The following is a 20,257-nucleotide window of genomic DNA, read 5'->3' on the forward strand; positions in this document are numbered from 1 at the left end:
GAGAAAGCTGCAGCACTGCTCAGCCAACAAGCCCTGGTGCCAGCATGGCTCAGGCACTATGTCACACTAGCAGCCATGACTTGGTTCCTCATTCACAACTGGCCAGGTTGCACCAGTTTACAGGTGGAAAGAGCTCATCCACGTTCTCCAGCAAAATACCAAACAGGGTATTTTAGAGTTATTTGTGTGCCCACTATGTTCCTGGCCAGTCCTGTCAGTAATGAGTTCAATATGTGGGAGCAATGAGCTAACATGTCCACAGTTTCACCCAGCAAGACTATTCCCAGAGAGGCACCTTCTTTTAGTGAAGATTCGATACCAAGAGCTTTGTGGACAGGTTATTTTGTAGAGAAGATTTTTATCTGTGCCATAAAAGAGTCAGCAGATGAAACAGAAAACATTCCATGATCACAGACACCTCATTTGAGTGTTGCTTCCCTTGGCAGATTGCAGGTTAATTCCCTGTATATTATGAATTTGTAAAATAATACCTGCATTAAGGTAATATTAGTTATCAATTATAACACATATATTTTGATTTAAACATCTTAAGACAATATCTTGGATCTGCCATGTTTTCTTAGTTATTTCTTGGCCAAATTCTCCTTGACTTCACATAGAATTTATATCCTTACCCAGTAATTATTCAGACCAGCATTTGACAACTTCAGTGTAAGATCTGCTAGTGAAAGGAACCTGGGGTTTGGCCTAAGAAAGCCATTTATTAGCTGAAAACAAATCCAGAAATAAACATTTGAGCAGGTGATCAGTCAGTTCTTTCACCTCATAATTTTGTAGAGCTGCACTTAGGCATAGGTGCAAAACATATTAGTCACTTCTGATTATTAATAGGGAATTTTGTGGACATTTCCCGTAATTAATACTACAATCTTCTCTTCTACAGTGAATGTCTTAAAATGTCAATCAAATTAACATACTAAAAAATATAAAGCTTATACAAGATGATAAGCCACAATTTGTTGAATAGTAAATTCTTTTTTTAGAAAAAGGCTTTTTTCTTAAGAAAGAAAAAAGAGAATTATTTATGATTGCACCTCTTTTGAACTAAAAAAATACAGCAATACAGTATTGACGACATGAACTGCTCCTATTTAGAAACAAAAGTTGAATTCCCTGAACATGCCATATGGACAGCTCCTGTTACCAAAACAGTTTCATGCTCAAGGCATTTGTAGGAGCAGTCCACAAATATATTTTCTGTGTTGCATCATCATCAATATTGAAAAATTTGGGCTGGAAGGGACCTTAAAGATAATCTAATTCCAGCTCCCCTGCCATGGGCAGAGACACTTCCACTAGGCCAGGTTGCTTAAAACCCCATCCAACCTGGCCTTAAACACTTCCAGTAATGGGGCATCTACAGCTTCTCTGGGAAACCTGTTCCAGTGCCTCATAGAAAAGAATTTCTTCCTATTATCTATTCTAAACCTATTCTCTTTTTGTTCTAAGGCCATCACCCCTTATCCTGTCACTACATGTCCTTGTAAAAAGTCCTTCTCCACCTCTCTTGTAGCCCCTTTTAGGTACTGGAAGGCTGATACAAGGTCTCCCTGGAGCTTTCTCTTCACCAGGCTGAACAGCCCCAACTCTCTTAATGCCAAATGAGACTTTATTTCCTCTCCTTACTCAAAATAAATACCTTCTCCCAGAGTAATCCTGTTGAAACCGGGCTGATGATAATTAGTAAGACAAATCACGATGTAGCATCTTACTTATCCTGAGCAAAGGTTTTGGTCCCACAGTAGCAGCATGGTACACTTAGTTTAGAATTGTAACTTGATTTATGTTATCAGTTAGGGGTCAGGAGATCCTGGCCATATCTGCTGGCACTTCTCTTTGCTTTTAAACTCTCAAGCACAACTGACTACACCAATACTCACAGAATGAATTCAGGTTTTTATTGCTACAGTTGTTTCACAGAACCTTCTACTGAAAAAGATTTGTAATTTCTGGACAGTGCAAGCAGTGGGCTGCTAGGATGGATCTTCAGGTCCTTCTAGTCTGGTATGGTACCCTGGTGTGTTCAACACATTCAGTGAGCCCTGATATAATTATATGACACCATGGGAAAAAAACTGAATCAGAGCAGTAAGTCAGTTATTTTTAAATACTGTTTATGGATTTGTTAGTGTTATTCCCATGTCCCCGGAACTCTCTGTAGAGTTCCCCATCACCCAAAATGGTTCCAAAAGCCTTTCAGGACCCTCTGATGCTGCTGAACATAGCTAAGAAACCTCTCAGATGTTTCTGCATTTTTGGCTGACGGAAAATATTCTCTGTTATTTTATCCCCCTATTCCCAGGAACAAATGCCAGAAACTGAATGTTCAAGACACAGAACAGAAGTTATCCAATAACTGAATTTGAAGCCTTCCTGAGCAAATAGGAAATAGACTATCAGGAGTCCACTGAGAGGAGTGAGAAAATTTGATGTCCCTTTAATATATTCCATGCTTCTTCACATGAAAATTAAACAACACTGCTTGTCTGCACAGCGCTCACATTGCTGCTGTAGACAGTATTTTTATAGCATACTTTTCCTTTAAAATGAAAAACTAAATACAATTCAGTTAAGCTGAAAAATCAAAGTTCTTTCAATTTGAAGTATATGCTTTAATATTTGCCAAGCACTGGTATTTTTTCCGTTGGGTCTCAGTGGAGCTGAAATAAGCATAGTCACATCTGTTGTTTTCTTGGTATCTCTCCTCTATAGGCATTAACAGAACTCTGAGAACAGGGGATCTCTTCATTACTTTTGCCTGACTTCTACCAGGAGTCCGTGTCCATGGAGGCAGAAAGTACTTTCACAGGGGAGTCATCCAAAAGTCTGCACTGCAAAGGACTCTGGGCCACAGCATGCACAGCCGAAAACAATCCCCAGGCTCTGTTAATCCATTCAAACATTCTCTCTGCTGGATGCCTTTCTACATAACAATGTAGAAAGCACCAACAGTTTTACCAAAAATTTGCAGCAATTCTTCTAAGTTAACATTTAAAATTTAATTTATTTAGTGTTCTCTGGGCAATTCCCATGTAAGTGTTATGCTAATACAAGAAACCAGCCTATACTGTATTGTGTAAGATCAGTTTTAATATCACTTTCTAAGCAAGGTCATCCAGAGAAGGAGAAGCTGCTTGACAGCTGAAATAATCCAACACTCTTTGTGAAAGGGTAGGATCAAAAGATGAATTTAAACTGCAAAGACCCTTAGGATCAGTGGAAGGAGGGGACATAACTGCACCCCTGATTCGCACCTCATGCGTGTTCTGTGGCCCATGTCTCAGTGTCACTAAACTTTCCATCTCAAACAGAACCAGAAGAGCAGCATGTGCTGAGGTGTTGCAGAGGGGCCTACCCCCATCACACCAGAACAAAAAAGAAGTTAGTCTGCCCAGTTTTTACTTTCTTCCTCAAGCCATTGGACATTACTTCATTTTTGTTTTGGGACACACATATCGGCCTTCAACAGCCACAACTGAAGGCCTCAAAGTTATTCCAGTTTGAATACCTTTGCCCAACAAAATACCTGTTTAAGAAATGGATTAAATAAATTGCTTGCAAAATTGGGGTCATTCTTCAGATTTTTCCAAACACAGCACAGGCCAAATATTTTTGCACTCTAAGCTTTTATTTTATCAATTTCCAGAGGCAGTTATCTCTGAAACCTGTAAGCCATCTTATTTTAAACACTTCAATATCTTATCTGTTCTATCTTAAGGAGGACCTGCATTTTCATCAGAACCGACATTTTGAAAACTACCAGCTCAACAGTTGAGGAGGGAAGTACTTGACTGAAGTACTGAGATATGACATAATCAGATCCTACCAACTCCAATCATGACAGCAATCCACTAAAGCCACTGGAATATTCCTAGAAAGATGCTGTCAGAAAAATATAGCAAATAATAGCTAAAACACTTATTTATGTAAATCACACAATGTGTTCGTAACAGTCCCTTCTAGGCTTAAATCTCTAAAGGAGATTAAATCTCTAAATTGTCCAAAAAAAATGTTTATATTCCTGATACAGCTGTACAAACTCTGCTCTGCGAGTGGGTCATCATTATGGAAAAAGCTGCTCTCCAGTGTGAGCAAGAAGATCAGTTCAAGAAGGAAGGAAGGAAGGAAGGAAGGAAAATACATAAAACTCACAAGGCAGACAGAAACTACATTGGTCAAAATGTTAAAAATAATATTTAAATATGTCTACATCTTGGAATGAATTTTAAAATGTTGACATCTTTCTGAGATGTTGAAGAACCAAATGTTTATTTTTTGTTTGCAGTCTGAAAAGAGGAAAAAGTTTATTATGTTTTAAGCAAATACCAGAGGAAAATTATGTGTTAGGAATATCTTACATGCTTGTCCTGTGTCTGCGGAAAAAGAACATTTAATTCTTTTCTCAGATACTCAGAATGAGCCCTCACTTAAAAAAGTCAAAGGTTAGTGGCAGGAACAAATAGCATAAATATTATTTTATGGGTTAAGTTATTTCACTTTCTTTAATCATGATGATATGAGGTAGGTGCTATATATATTTTTAAAAGGAAATGTGTCTTAGTTTAGCTGGACAGAATCTGAATAGATATGACTATAAAAGGCATATTCAAAAAGAAGGATGAATGAGACAAACTACAAAATTTGAGGAATCCTCAAGACAGCATATTACAAATCTCTGGATTACTTTTTCCCCTGTGATTGCTCAGCACAGGCAGAAGAACCTGGGCACATCCCTCTGTTCCCTCTAAGCAGTATCTTTGTGGTTTATCTAACTTCTACATCTAACACATTGGTTAGTGAGGTAACTTCTGTCTTAGCATGTCCTAAAACCCCACAACTGATGGAGAAATATTCCCAGAGAAGCAAATTGAGACCCAACCACTGGTCTGCCTGGCTAGTCTATACACTTGAATTGTGTCTACATCCTCAGCAATGTAGAGGTTGCAAAGGAAAGGCTCATCCTTCCTAAGTGAGTACTTCAGGTTCTTCAACCGTATCATCACTGCAAAATATGTGCTGAAACGATGATTAGCACAATTGGCATGGGCCACCTGCCTGGCTATAGGTGACCTGCTCTTATTGAAACTGTCAGCCACTGCTCTTGGAAGACTCTGGAGAAAAGAGCAGGTAAATATTGCACATCCTTGGCAAGAGTAAAAGGCAGCAAAGCATTACCTAGTCAAACTTATTCACATCCAGTAGTGCTCAAAGATATCAGAAACACTCCAGCTGACTTGGTATTAGCAAATCAGCACCTGGCTTTTGTGTCTTGATTTTTGCAAATCACTATTATCTCACTCTTTAATACTACTGCTAATTATTCCAATGCAAAATAAGCTAGGTGTTATTTCATAATAGTATTCCTTTTGATTAGAGTCTTATGACCAACAGAATATATCTGTCTGATTCAGTTACATTCCCAGAATATAAACAGGTCAAACACAGATACAAATAAAGAATGAATCACAGGAAAAGTAATTTGCTGTCAGCTCTCTATTCTGCCTGGGTCCATGGCCCAGCTAAACATCAACAGTTTCATAAAGAGTCTCAGAACTTCAGAGCTTTGCTTCTGTGGAAATAAATCATGAAGAATCCAGGACAAGATGCATGCCCAGTGAGCATAAATAAATTAACATATTTAGAGTCAATCCATGCTGTCAACTGCAATTTAAACTCAAAAGACTAGATATTTATATGATAGGAGAACCCAAGCCAAGCAGTCAAAAACCGGTCCAAAACTACTCAGCTACACTCAAAACCAAACAGGAAGGGAATCCCATGGTCCAAATCTGAGTTTTAAAGAGAAAATTAAAGGTGGAAGAAAAAAGTGGAAAGTTTCCTTTCCAGTACTGCCTGGGCTCTTTGGCTGTACAGGGCCATCCTGCCAATTACCTGGAGCAACTGATATTTGCTCTCAGGCACGGAGCATGTTTCAGGAGCAGGGCTAGCAGGAAGTTTGGCATTTGCTGGGTAGAACTGATCTTAAAACTGAAAGCAGGTAGTGCCAGCCCTTGCATTCACTGTCCCTCAGAGCATAAACTCAGTGTTTATGCTCAAAGGCACACTCGGATGCTCCCACAGCCCCTGACTTCCTGTCTATGCACCTGTAAGAGCTCATGCACAAAACCCACTCAATCCCACAGGGATACACTCAGGCTTTTCCCCTTATTTCTAAAGCCATTTCAGCTTCTGCAAAGAGACACAGAAAAGAAACCTTAGCTTGACTACATGTGTAGCCCAGTTGCAAGTGCCAAGACAGGAAAGAGAAAGGTAAAGAGCGACAGAACATTTCTACTTTAATTCAACCATCCCAAGGAAAATGGCTTTGTTATTGACATCACACCTATTCAGATTAGAGGACTGTGATGGCATGAAAAGCACAGTCACTTGAGAACTCAGATAAGCGAATGAGGCAAAGTATAAAAATATATCGTGAATAACCAATACTCAATTTTGCTTATTAGAAGAAAAAGGTAGGAAAAAATGCATTTCTAAAAGTCAAACTGAATTGTGTCTGAGTATTCTTATCTTGTAATGTAAAAAATAATGAAATGCAGGGTTTTTTCCTGTTATATCATAGCTTAATTTAGAAACCCATTCAAAAGCTTTCAACCAAATAGAGAAAGATGGACATGTGCAAGAAGCTTCCTTATCATAAAAAATTATACAAGTCATAAGTGGGAAGAGTTCACCATGGGGTCAAATTGTTTTAATAGCCACTTCACTCAACAAAACAATTTCCAAACAGCTTCTTTGGTTTTCAGCGAATGGAAATGAGAAGGGAGTATTTTACCTTTAGATTGTTACACTTCTTTTCAGTCCTATCATTGAAAACATTTTTTACATGACATTTTCATTGGCCTGTCTTAAAGAAGAAACATTAACAATTCTGGGCCAGTTTCGCAGTGTTGTAAAAGTTCCCCAATGCAAAACTGTTCATGAGATAAGAAAGTCATATCATCTATTGTTTCTCATAACCCATCACAATCTCTAGAAGCAGTCAAGCCAGCCAATCCAATTAATCTTGAAAACCATCTAAGTCCATACACAATTTGACAAGCAAATGGGTGGGATATTAGCATTAGCAGAAACAGAAGACACAAATTTGATTCTGAGAGCTCTGTGAGCCTGCAAAGCAACTGGAGCTTAGTGTCAAAAGCTGACTGACTGTGAATAAATCAGCTCTAGGAAAAATTAGAATTCCTAGATCATACATGACAGATGTCCCTTATGCCAGAATGACTTTCAGGCCATTTCATTTGAATTTTATTAGGAGAGGAGGAAAAACACAGTCACAGAGCAAAAGGAAAACACAAGATTGTGTGCAGTGGGTTTGAAATTAGTCTGCCAGTGTTAGGACTGCTCATTTCATTCAGCTGGTCCAGAACAAAAATACAGAAGTAGCATATACAGAATAGACTTTAAGCATAAAAAGGAGGACAATGTATTTTCTGGCATTTAAAAAGCATTATTTTTATACAGTTTCCAATGACCAACAAACACAATGGGAAAGGATTTTTCTGAAGCAATGGGTAAGCAGGCTTCCTTGCCTGCTGCTCCACTCTGCACACAATGTCCCCACAGACCTGGCTGAAAGTGGCCACAAACCAGAGGTCTCATCTTCACAGTTTCTAGTAAACAGTGGACCTTATTATCAAAGGATGCCACAGAAGCTAACAGTATGAACTTCCCCTGTTGCAAAAGGTGCTAGAGAAAATTATGGAGGAGTGGTCCTGAGGGGCCTATCAGGTACCACATGCTGGATACTACTCAAGGTGATGTGCTTTCATCCTGGGAGAGTCAATAGCTAGGAGGGTGTTGGATCATCAAAATCCAACTCCTGGCCCTGCACAGGACAGCCCCAAGAATTACACCATGTGCCTGAGAGTCTTGTCCAAGTGCTTAAACTCCAGCAGCCTTGGTGATGACCACTTCCCTGGGGAGCCTGTTCCACTGCCCAACCAACCTCTGGGTAAAGAACCTTTTCCTAACATCCAACCTAAACCTTCCCTGATACAACTTCAGGGCATTCCCTCAGGTCCTATCACTGGTCACCAGAGAGAAGAGATCAGTGCCTGACCCTCTACTTGCTCTCATGAGAAATTTATAGACTGCTATGAGGTCTCCCCTTAATCTCCTGTTCTCCAGGCTGAACAAGCCAAGTGACCTCAGCCACTCCTCAAATGCTTCTCCTCAAGGCCCTTCAACATCTTTTTTGCCTTCCTTTGGACACTCTCTAATACCTTTATATATTTCTTATATTGTGGTGTCTGAAACTTGCACTCAAGACTTGAGGTGAGGCTGCACCAGCACAGAGTAGAGCGGGATAATCATCTCCCTCGACCGGCTGGCGATGCTGTGCCTGATACACCCCAGGACACAGTTGGCCCTCTTGGCTGCCAGGGAACACTGCTGACTCCTATTGAACTGGTCCATTTCCACTGTGCTGCTCTCCAGCCTCTCATTCCCCAGTCTGTGAGTACATCCAGGGTTGCCCTGTCATGCATGATAAATACACAGCTAAGTGACTGAAAGGAACTGTTTGACTTATAGATGGCACTTCCTTGTACCACAGAAGAAGGACTAGATGAATAACCACACAGCTGAACTAAAGAATGAAAATGAACAGGGGAAATTGCCACTGGCTTCCACTGAATCAGCCTGCATTTTAAAATGTACAGTTGTTCATTACTCAGCATTTTTAAAAATGTGGCCTTTTACTACATATCTAACTATACACTTTAGAATCTAAATTTCAGATACAGTTTTTTAGGTTTTTTTTTATCTTGGCTCTGGACTGGTTGATTTTTATTTATTTTGCATCTATCTAAATGAGTACATGGGGACAATTTCCCACTGGTGCAGTCTAGCTCATCTACCACAAACCTCTCCTCCCCACTGACAGCACATGAGGTGCTGGCTCAGACGGCCTGCACCAGCAGTAGAGCTATAAAAAGCTGACACTACCATTTTGCTGGACATTTTGTCATTACAGAGTTGGCATTTCTTGAAAATCTGAATTATATGTGGCATTTGGAATTTCTTGCTACATCAGAATTTCAGAGGATTATTTTTGTCAAACCCAGTGGTTTTTTATATTAAATAGTCGATTATAATTTATAATGTAAAACTTTTTCCTAATAAAGAGTATTTTATATCTAAATTTTTTAAGTAAACTTTTTAACTCATATATATAAATAAATTTTTTTGCAAAAACACATCTTGTTGAACTGCTGGGAATGTTATGATTTTAATAAAATGGCATAATCTGGACACCTTTAGTAATGCAGTTTTAAGTACCAGCTTTATTCTTAGACAAGTTCTCAAGTGTTCACAGGCCTAAGTTAAAGGCCAGTGAATATTCTTATAAAAACATGATTTATCTCCAAGGTGGAAAAGGGCTGTTAGTCTGAGCAGGAGAGCAGCAATACAAGTAAAATACAGCTGCACAGTAACTAGTAGGGAACCAAATAATTTATTTCATGATTCACATTCAACTTTCTTGCTAACTGCATGCCAAGTCACAGTTTCAGAAAGGTGTACACAAACTAGTGCCAGCAGCATTGTCCTGTCTGTGCACCAAAGGGACTGGGTCTGGTTTGAAGCCCCAGGGACAGTGGATTCCTGCATGGGAAGCCCCATCTCCTCTCGATATGCCCAGCAATGACGGCACAGGAGTGGGACACGAGGAGGACATTAGCCAGAAGAGGAACACAAGGAGAGTCATTCCTTGTCCTCCCATTCAGCTAAAAACTGAAGCAGCTCCAGCCATCATCTCACTGTACTGTCAAGGAGACGAGTATTTACATCATATCACAGATGGTCTTGTTCATTAGTATAGTGAGAAAACGACTACACTCAGGAAGTACCCATCAGGAGCTTCCAGCTCTTGTCTGGTCAAGAAATGGTGAGAGGGACACCCACATGCACTCATGCTACACACGCAGTTTATTATGGGTTATCAGCTCTCTCGCATGCAAGCACCTTCATGGACAGGAAACCTCAGTAGATGGGCTTGACATGGATTTCAGAACACTCCATCAGATGAGTTCAGACCCAATCCTCTCACTTGAAATTATTTCTTATTCTATATGTGATTCTAACGTTCATTGAACTACTGTGGAGTACAATTGCATTAACCATGTGTGAAGCCATAAGCTGTCAATCCCAAACGGTTAACAGTCACAAAAAATACATTTTTGATTGTTGCAATAAATAATTGCTCCCAGAGAGAGAGGTGTAGGATGAATTTCCTTAGAGAGGTGAAACAGCAATATTTATGAACTCATTATCTAGGCATAATACCCAGAATTTGGAAAAATTGACGGGATGCTAATGAAGCTCTCCAGTTAAACACAAAACAAACAAACAAAAAACAAAAACAAAGAAACAAAAAATACCTAAATAAAAATTAGCATTAACTGTGAAAAAAACAGAATGTTTTACAAGAAGTAGAGCAGCTGGACCATAATATTCCCTTCAGCATCTGGGTAGTACCATACTACAAACAACAAACAATAACAAGAATTTAGCTGCATGGGAAAACTGGAAAACTCAGACACTGATCACATTCAGTTTGTATACATCTAAAGAGCTGTATGCAGCTCTTTACTGGAATCTTGATCTAAAGACAGTCATAATTGTTCATATATAAAATTATGAATGTGTAGAATAATCAAGGAAAAATCTGTAAAGCAACAGTTTGGAAAACTTAACCACTGCAGAAAATAAAATGGAAGGACAGAAGGAGGGATGGAAGAAAGGATGGAAGCAAACCACCACGTTCTGTCATTCTTGATTACAATTTTGTTACCCACAGACTTACAAGTGGGTTTAATCGCAAATTTATTAACTAAAGTCAGAATTTAAAATACCAAAGATAAATAGCTATAAGTGGGATGCAGTTCCAGTATGAACTGAATAGAGCTGTGTGACAGAGAAACAGGGAAATACCTAAGTCAGTTACTGCTGATTTTTGAATAGTCATGATTAATGCCACTGATCTACCTGACTAATACTGAACTTCCAAACCAGTGTTGGCAAATTGAAAAGAATGCCAAAATGAGCTACATGAGTGATATGAGCTCTGGGAAAATAATACAGCATGGAGCTCCCAAGGCTCAGTCTGCTTTTCTTATCCAGGAGATATAAAGAACTTGAGCATGACATAGACAGTATTGCTATGTCCCTCCTCTCAAAATCAATGTAAGCAAGACAACCACAGCCTCTGAATCTGTGCAACCTTTCACTGTTTTTTTTAAAAAGGGAATATCTAGCAAATGCATCACATGCTGAGCTCTTTTTAACTATTTGCAAACAAAAATTTTAAGAAAGTGCTTATAAAATGGGTGAGACAAGAACGTAGCTCTTCAGCTAAACTGCTGTTCTCAAATTAATTCCATGCCTGCAGCACAACATATACCTCAGCTCCCCCGCACCTCACTATCACCCTCTCACTCTCATTTACACCTTACTGTCCAAGACACAATTTTTCCTAACTGCTGGCAGACAAAAGATTTGCTTTACTGCCATTTCCTTCTACCTGCTTCTCAAGAAAAATCTGAATTGCCACTACAGTGCTAGTACTGGTGCTCATTGTTCAGGGTTTCACACTACACATGACTTTTAAATAAAAAAGGTCACTCTCCCAAGTGGCAATTGGGTGCACCATTGACTCAGTTCATTACCCAGCTGTAATGACTCATGGTACAAACCACAACAATGACACAAGGATGCACTCAGAGCTGCACATCTTAATGGTACAGAGCAACTGTTTGGAGTGAGAGTTGCTTCCCAAACTGGATGTTAAATCCTGACTCCGGCAAGGTCCACTCCTGCCAACTCTCCTAAGAACAAGGCACAAGCACATGAAACCTGCCCAGGTAAGAGAATATTTTATGTGTTTATCATGCAATAGATAAGGAAAAATGCTTTAAAAGATCCCTTCCCCATCTACACCTTCTTCCTCTTCAGAGTGACCTACAGCAGATTCATGAAGAGCAGAAGATGGTCAAAGGGCTCTGACTCTCTCCCAGTGCAGACAAAGGTGTCTGAGAGGGATGGGCAGGTCCTGAGGGAGGAAGGAGCATGGCACAAGACTTTTCAAAGGAGAAACAATTGTGCCAAAAGGTATCTCAGAGCCAACACCTCCAAACTTTTCACTCATTTCGTTTTTGTAATTAAAGGCTAGGGTGACACTGAGGACAGATTCTGAAACGTAAACTCCCTTTTAGTTTTAAGTAGATTGAATTATATCAAAATGAAAAGCACCAATTTGCTTCTCCTGGGGGAACATGTTGTTTCCAGAGGAAAATGCACCATAAATATGTTCATTGGTGCCAAAGAGTAGTACCAAACTGAAGATGGAAACATTGCTGGAGTAAAAAGTGGCTGTATTTTGAACCATCATAGAATCACAGAACCATAGAATGGTTTGGGTTGGAAGGGACCTTAAAGATCACTAGTTCTACCCTGTCATGGGCAGGGACACCTTCCACTAGACCAGTTTGCTCAAAGTCCCATCCAACCTGGCCTTGAACACTTTCAGGGATGGGGCATCCAAAACTTCTCTGAGAAACATGTTGCAGTGCCTCACCACCCTCACAATAGGGAATTTCTTCCTAATATCCAACCTAAACCTAATGTCTGACAGTTTAAAGCCATTCCCCCTTGCCCTAACACTACATGCCCTTGTGAAAGGTCCCTCTACAGCTTTCTTGTAGGCCCCCCTTTAGGTACCGAAAGGCTGCTCTAAGGTCTCACACTCCCTAGGGCTGCCTTTTGGGGAGTAGGGGTGGGCACTAGTACTCCTGGCCCTGCCTACTCTCGTGTGAGCTGCCAGTTCCTGCTGGGTCTTGGCACTCCCCTGGGGCTCCCCTGGCTCAGGGAACACCCCTTGTACACTGCAGTCTTCTGCTGCTCTGTAGCATATGCCTGCACTGGAGGTGATCATGTCGCTGAGTTGAAAAGAACCCAGAACTCAATATGCAGTTACCTTAAGAGTCTTTCAGAAACTCTGGCCCAGTCTAGGCAGCAAAATTGAGCTGGAGTTTCTCAAGCTGCATCCAGACCATCTAAACTATAAATTTGGCACCCACAGGCAGAATTGAGGCGTCCAGAGAGATTGGGATTGAGTATTCTTGGGTGTTACCTCTTAAAAACCCTGAAAATTAATGAATTCCTTCACCTAGGGCAACATATTTCAAAGGCACACACACAGGCTTTCAAGCCTTAAGCAAGCCTTAATGTTAGCAATAAATACAAGTACTCTGGCACATAAAAGCTGGAACCCAAGTTCACACCAAAACGCTTTCCCATAATTCAGGGACAAGCAATGAGACAAACTCAATCCAGCCTTTGGAGAAACCCACTCTAAAGCCATGTTCTCACCTTCCTCACCAGGAATGCACTGAACTCAGCATCAGGCTCACTAGTTAAGGCAGATCTCTCCTAAAACACTGAGGGAAAAGGCAGTGTGGGAGGACAAGTGCCTTATTTAAATGACTGGACAGCAATAAAACTGGTGAACTTGGTACCACTTATAGCTTTGGTTTCTTTGAGTGCAGGGTGAGAGGTAAGAAGAAACATATAGGAAAGCAGCATTCCAAAATACAGGAGATACAGTAAGCTGGCAATGTGAACTCTGCAATGAGAATCTTTCAGAAAAACTTACAAAAGCTAGTCCACAGTAAATGGCTTAGAAACTATTATTGTTATCATAATATAGCTGGAGTAAAATTAAGGATTAGGTATGGTTATTTTGTAAAATTTCTCACCCTTTTGACTTAAGCTGCACTATTCAACTCCACAGTGCAGAATTTTCTGAATGGCAATGTCACTATTTGCTACAACATCACAGGCAAAGATTATAAATAATTTAGGAAGATATTCATTTGGCTGGGGAGTATCACTTAGCCTCTGTTTGCAAGGTATGAGTGAGCTTTCCAGACTACACAGGACTTGAGCTGCTTTTCTCTGAATGAATAATCCTCTCCCATCACACAAATAGAAGCACATCCCCTTCCAAATTAATGTGCTTACCTTATCTTTATTTTCAGAGTCAGAATCCTCAAGTTTGGTCCGAATGACAAAAGGAGTAGATAATCTCAGGAGAACTCGTTCAAATGTGGCACTGATTTTAGGAGAAACTATGTCGAAGCAGTCTTGGAATTTCAGGGTTTTATGAGTGTCACATCTGAGCTGCTTCCTAAGACCTTCTCCAAGCTGGAGAATCAGCATGTTTGGATCAAACATCAGGTGAAAGGGGAAAGCTCTGCAGAAGGTGCTGATGCTAATCCTCAGGTCTAAGGGGGACTGGGAAGTTCCTGGTGGAAGTGTTTTTGTTATATTTGCATTTTCATGTTCTTTGATAAGGAAAGTCAGACAACTGCAGTTACCTGGGTTGGTCTCCTCTGAACACAATTTATCATTTGTGACCTGCTCTACTTCCACTTCCAAGCGATAAATCTTCTTTGCTGCTGCTTTTATCATTCCCGTCATTGCAAATCCCACAATCTGATGTGGGTGAAAGTAATGAAGCATGAGATTGCCATCAGGGAGTTCTTTGCATAGGAAAGAAGGGGATTCCAGGGTGGCCTGTCTTCCAAATGAAGTTCTAATATGCTCCAGCAAAGCATCAAAGCCATTGAAGAAGTCTTGAAGGGTCCCACCTACAGCTCGAAGAACTCTTTCATTCTCATCAAAGCAAATATTGAAGAATTCCTCCCCAAACTTTTCTTGCATTTCCTCAAACTTCAGACCTATAGGACAATGAGACAGTGATATCAAAAACATAGTATTGTTACCATGTCACATTTTCCCTGTGTCCTCCATTTGCCCAGTAATTTTCCAAGTCAGTGAGAGTGGCATTTTCACTGGATACCTATGCATAGGTTTTCTGCGGTGATTGGGAATAACCCTAGAAGCCATTTTTTGCCTGTAATTTTAAGTCCTCATGCTTTCAGCTTGCTACCCCAGCCAATTATTTGTGGGCCTGTCCCCTTTTCCCTGCTGGAAGCCAGGATACATTACAATTTCCCTGACTTATGTATGTCACATGCAGTTCACGGCGTGAATGCACTCAGCCATGGGTGCCTCCTTTCCACTGCTAGCCACAAATGAGGTTTCTGCTTTTATAGCCCCTCTGGTCGCTGCATCTGTGAAGGATCCAGCTCTCCCCAGCTTGAAGAATAAGCTACTGAGACTCAAAGTCAGACCTTTGGCTTTCCATAAGCAATGTAAAGCCCTGCAGTCAGATGACACTTAATAGCTGGGGGAGGGGGCTTGTGAGTTTGGGGGGTTTTTTCAGACAAAATACTTTTGTCATTACAAGCATTGGACACTGCCAGAAGATACAAAGGGATAATTACTTCTTTTCATAAGTTCTTCTGTTGACTGCAAAGGAGAGCAAAGCCTTTCCATTTTGGGCTTCATCTTTAAAAATACCCCCACCTCTCAGAGTGATCTAAACAATTAGTAGATAGGACAGTCTTGTGATATCTTGTAATGTCACTTCAAGTTTCCATCAAAGAAATTCAAAAGGCTTTGATTTACAGAGGTGATAAGGCTGGCATTGCTGAAGAAATGAAAAAATATCAGTCATGCAAATGTGTATAAAATCCTGTTCCAATTTATTTACCATTTTAAGGATAGCCTGGAAAAAAAATTTGAGATCATTATTAAACATTTTCCTCTGTCATATTTAAAGGAAGACATGCTCTGTTGAGTTTTGTCAGTATCCCCATATCACAGAGTTACAAAATTAATCAGATATGTTTGTATTGTTTTAAGCTGTAATAGAATAAAAGAAGTATGAATGAGCAGTATGTGAATTACAAATATCCAGCAAGAGATTTCAAAGGAAATTAATATAGGAATTAACAACATACTTCCTTCAGTGTATTAAAATCAAATCTAATCCCATTTCAGTCAACTAGTCAAACACCTTCAAATTCATCTTGAATTCTAACAAAAATGAAGGGCAGTTATTTCTTTGCTAAGGGCACAACAGGCCTTTGCTTTAATATGTATTCAGCATACTTTATAACATTGGTAAGATCCCAGCGGATCACTGAATTTCTCATTGTTTAGATAGCCTGTAGGCTTTTAACTTGGGAAGAATAGTGTGATTAGTGACTTATGCCCAAGATGTATAACAGGAGACAGAAGAAGTCACGTGTCTGTTGTTTGCAGAGAGTACCTTTAATAATCTCAAGGCAGTGTCTGAACTGCCTATGCACACAGACATAGTTATAACAATCAATATTCACAAGGGATTTGAGTGTTCCCCAACTTTGCAATCTGCAATGATAGTTTTGTTCAGACCTTTCATATGATTAATAGCAGATTAAAATGCATAAAATTACATATATAAATATGGCAACATGAGAACATGACAAAGCATATTTTATAAAAGAAGTAATAGCAATAATTTGGGAAAGTTCATTCAAGTGCCATTACTCATAATCAAATTTGGTCACTAAACTAGCTTATTACAAAAATATTCCCAGGATCTTTTATGACCACAGATGGTCAGCTCTGGGCTAAGCCAAGAGAAAGTACCTCTGGTACACAATGACCCCTAATATCCTGACTCAGAAGACTGAGTGCCAATTCCTGACTCATTACCACTACGTCTGCATAACATGGTATTGTAGTATCTTCCACAAAAACACTCCTACAACCCAAAAATAACGAAATAATTAAACCAATAATTTCTTAACTGGGTATGAATAGCAATGACCTAAGAAATCATCATATTCATATGTACACACAAACAGATATTCATACTCTTAAATCTCATAGTTCTGTACAGTGAGCTGTGAGCAGCTTCAGAAGTCTGTGTGTAAAAATGAGCAATCTAGCAGGGGTACACCAGGCTGTAAGATTGCAGAGGCTCTGAAAGCATAGGAACAGGACAGTATCAGAACCCCCCGGGCTATAAATGACCAAACATATCCCACAAAGCTGCCCAAAATGATAGCATAGGTGAACTGTCTTTAAGGAGTATTATAAAATTACAGTAAGACAGTCAGTTGCCCTGGCGCCACTAACTGAAAATAAGGTTTGCAGGACTGATCACTCCTGTACTTTACTGCTGTATATGCAAGACTCACCTCATTATCATTAATGGGAATTGTAGCTCAGTATTTGGCCTAATGTTTTGCTGATCATCTTAGACTGGTCTTGTTGTCCACCCTGGAGGACTGACTATTCAATCTGGACACATCATACTGACTCCAAGCAACAAGAATTATTCTATGAAATTCAGGTAAATGGCCTGGCGTGAGGACACGACAGTGCTTTTAAAAATATTTTAGCTTTGAATTAAGTTACACACAAAGCCAGCAGAAAATTAGATTAGCTCTAATAGAAAAATGGGAATGACCAAACTTAACCAAACTACTGGTGGCTCTTAGTCAGGAATTTTCTCTCTAATAACAGACACTGTGAGATACTGAGAAAATTAGATGAAGTAAAACAACCCTCTAAAACAAGAAAGTATAGTATACCTACCAGGGACGTTTCTTCCAAAGCCTCACGAATAAGAGATTAATTTTTGCCTGAAGCATGATGTTTTTTCTTTAAATCAAAAATATTTATTTAATAAATTCCTCTTCTACAAACACACACAAACTACTTTTTCTGCATTTCTGTACAAAGCTACTGGCTTCAGTAATGTGTTTGTGTAAAGTTGCACAAAATATTTAATATGTAATTTTACTGACTTATTCCTGCCTCTCTTACTGAAACAAATGATGAACAGATGAACCTGGCATTAACTCTGTATATACTTCATCATAACCTCTTCTTTTACTACGATATAAATGTTCAGAATCTTTTGAGCATCTTCTGTGGATTTTCTACCTACCTATAGCTTTATATATTCCTGTTGTGGTCTAAGCCCAGCTGGCAACTAAGTACCATGCAATCGTGTGCTCACACCTTCCCCCACCAGTGGAATGGGGAGGAGAATCAAAAGTAAAACTTGTAGGTTGAGGTAAGAACAGTTTAATAATTGAAACAAAAGTAATATATAATAATAATAATGATAACAAAAGAAAAAATAAAACCCAAGGAACAACAAGTGATGCATAATACAATTGCTCACCACCTGCTGACCAATGCCAGACTCTGTCCCTGAACCCCAATCAGCCCCTGTCTGTTCCAGGTAACTCCTCCAGTTTATGTACTGGGCATGACATTCTGTGGTGTGGAATATCCCCCTTGGCCAGTCTAGATCCCAGCTATGCTCCCTCCCAGTCTTTTTGTGCCCCTCCTCATTGGCAGAGCATGTGACACAAAAGAAAGGTCCTTGACTTAGGATAAACACTACTTAGCAATAACCCAAATATCGGTGTGTTATCAACATTATTCTTATACTGAATCCAAAATGCAGCACTGTACCAGCTACTGAGAAGAAATTAACTCTATGCCAGACAAAACCAGGACAATGCCAGACTGGGAGATAGTTTTATTACATGTAGAAAAACCTGCTTGTTAAAAAAAAATCCCAGAACTCATTGCATACTTTATTACATTTGGAAACTTCAGGAGACTTCCACAAGCTAGTTGGTATGATTTCCAATTTCAGTGTGCTTGGTATCTCCTTTGTTTTTTCTTTTATTCTGAGAAAAGACAAAATCAAAATAGCTTTCTTTACATCCTTCAGGCTATACATCTGCATAAATGGTCCAATCTTTTCAAACTCATCTCACATTAATTTCTTTCTCTGTTTGATTTTGCAGCAGACGAATTCAAATTGAAGATGGCACTGAATATTTGAGTCAACTTCTGGTCATCAAAATTGACAATTTGCTATTCCTTCCTGAAAAGCTAACATTTCCATTCCTTCTTTTTCACTGTGGACCTCTAAGCAACATTTTCATTCAGCTGCCCAGACAAAAAAATAGTATTTGAGATCTATATGGGTACCCAGCATTTCCAAATGCAGAGGCCACTGCTCTCCTATATCACCTCATGTGTGATCCCAGTGACCACAGACAGGGCTTCCTAATGAGCTCTTGCTTGTCATTGTTAAGTAGGAAAAAGCCTTCCTTAGTTTCACCAAGACAATCCACTACATGGTAGTGATACAAAATCAACCAAAAATCATCCCAACACTTTCTGCTGTTCCCCAACTGAAGTAATTTGTTACTTTGCGCTTCTGCTATTTACGAACCTTTTACTAATATACTGAATAAAATTCTAAAAATTCATCAGTCTCAATTTGTTTTCCCCTTGGAAAGGGATCTACTGTGTTCCTACTACTTAATCCACTTCTTTGAGAGTACAAATCACATGTCTTAATTAGAACATTGTTTTCCTTAGTAGTTTCTTTTTGTTGTTTTTTTTCTAACAATGTCATTTTTACTCTAGCCCATACTGGAGAGAAATTAAATACGCACATTGCAGAAACAAATGGAGGCAAAGCAACCACAGAATGAAATTATTGCTATGGGCCTCCACTACAAAGCACTCTGGGATCTATGACAAAAGTACTATATCAGGCCTATTACTATTCTTAGAAAATGTGTCTCAAAGTCATTAAGAGAAGAGATCCTATAGTTGTGAGCCAGATACAAAATTACCAAAGTCTTTAAGCACAGGTTCAAAGTAAAAATTAAGTGTTTCACTGAACTGGAGAAGAAACCGATGACTTCATCCTGTAATAACATGCTAGTAAAAGGTCTTCATTTTCTTTTCAGCAGTTCCTGTAAACTGTGAACCCACTACAAAATGTCAAGGAATTAATACAGTATTTCTAAGTATTTTGTACATCACTGAGTGGAGAAATTAGATAGGAATCCATTCCCCTAAAGAAAATCACAAATGGTAGGCTCTTCAGAAACCAGCAGAAGGTGATATAATCCATGAACTGGTAGAGCATTCAGAAGCAGTTACAAGCCAACCAGTTCTTCCTAAAAGTAGATAATGAAGACAATGTCTATGGAGTGGCCAGCATCTGATTCCTCTGGTATTAAAAAATACCTTTTTTTCTGAGATACCTGTTAAAAATCTGTAAATATCCAACATTGAGGAGATAGAACAATTCAATATGCAATCCCAGACCTCATACTGTGGATAGAAGCAGAATTTGCCACCTTCAGTTATAGCAAGTATCCCTTAAATGTTTTTGGATTATCAGATTTTTGGCATGATTAAGATCTTTTCCTTAAATAGCCTTTTGGACAGAAAGACAGGTGGCAGTTCAGAATTCCAAAGAATAATTTAAGAC

General features: G+C 39.3%; 1 protein-coding gene across 1 annotated transcript in view; it reads right to left on the minus strand.

Moving 5' to 3' along the window:
- Nucleotides 1-20,257, minus strand: part of GUCY1A2 (guanylate cyclase 1, soluble, alpha 2) — a 132,047-nt gene that overhangs the window by 98,581 nt on the left and 13,209 nt on the right. The window contains exon 4 of the mRNA XM_009081493.1: nt 14,062-14,780. Within this exon, the coding sequence (XP_009079741.1) occupies nt 14,062-14,780 (719 nt within the window). The remainder of the gene's footprint in view (nt 1-14,061; nt 14,781-20,257) is intronic.

This window comes from Acanthisitta chloris, unplaced genomic scaffold (genome assembly GCF_000695815.1).
Source record: "Acanthisitta chloris isolate BGI_N310 unplaced genomic scaffold, ASM69581v1 scaffold4389, whole genome shotgun sequence".
Taxonomy (NCBI): Eukaryota; Metazoa; Chordata; class Aves; order Passeriformes; family Acanthisittidae; genus Acanthisitta; species Acanthisitta chloris.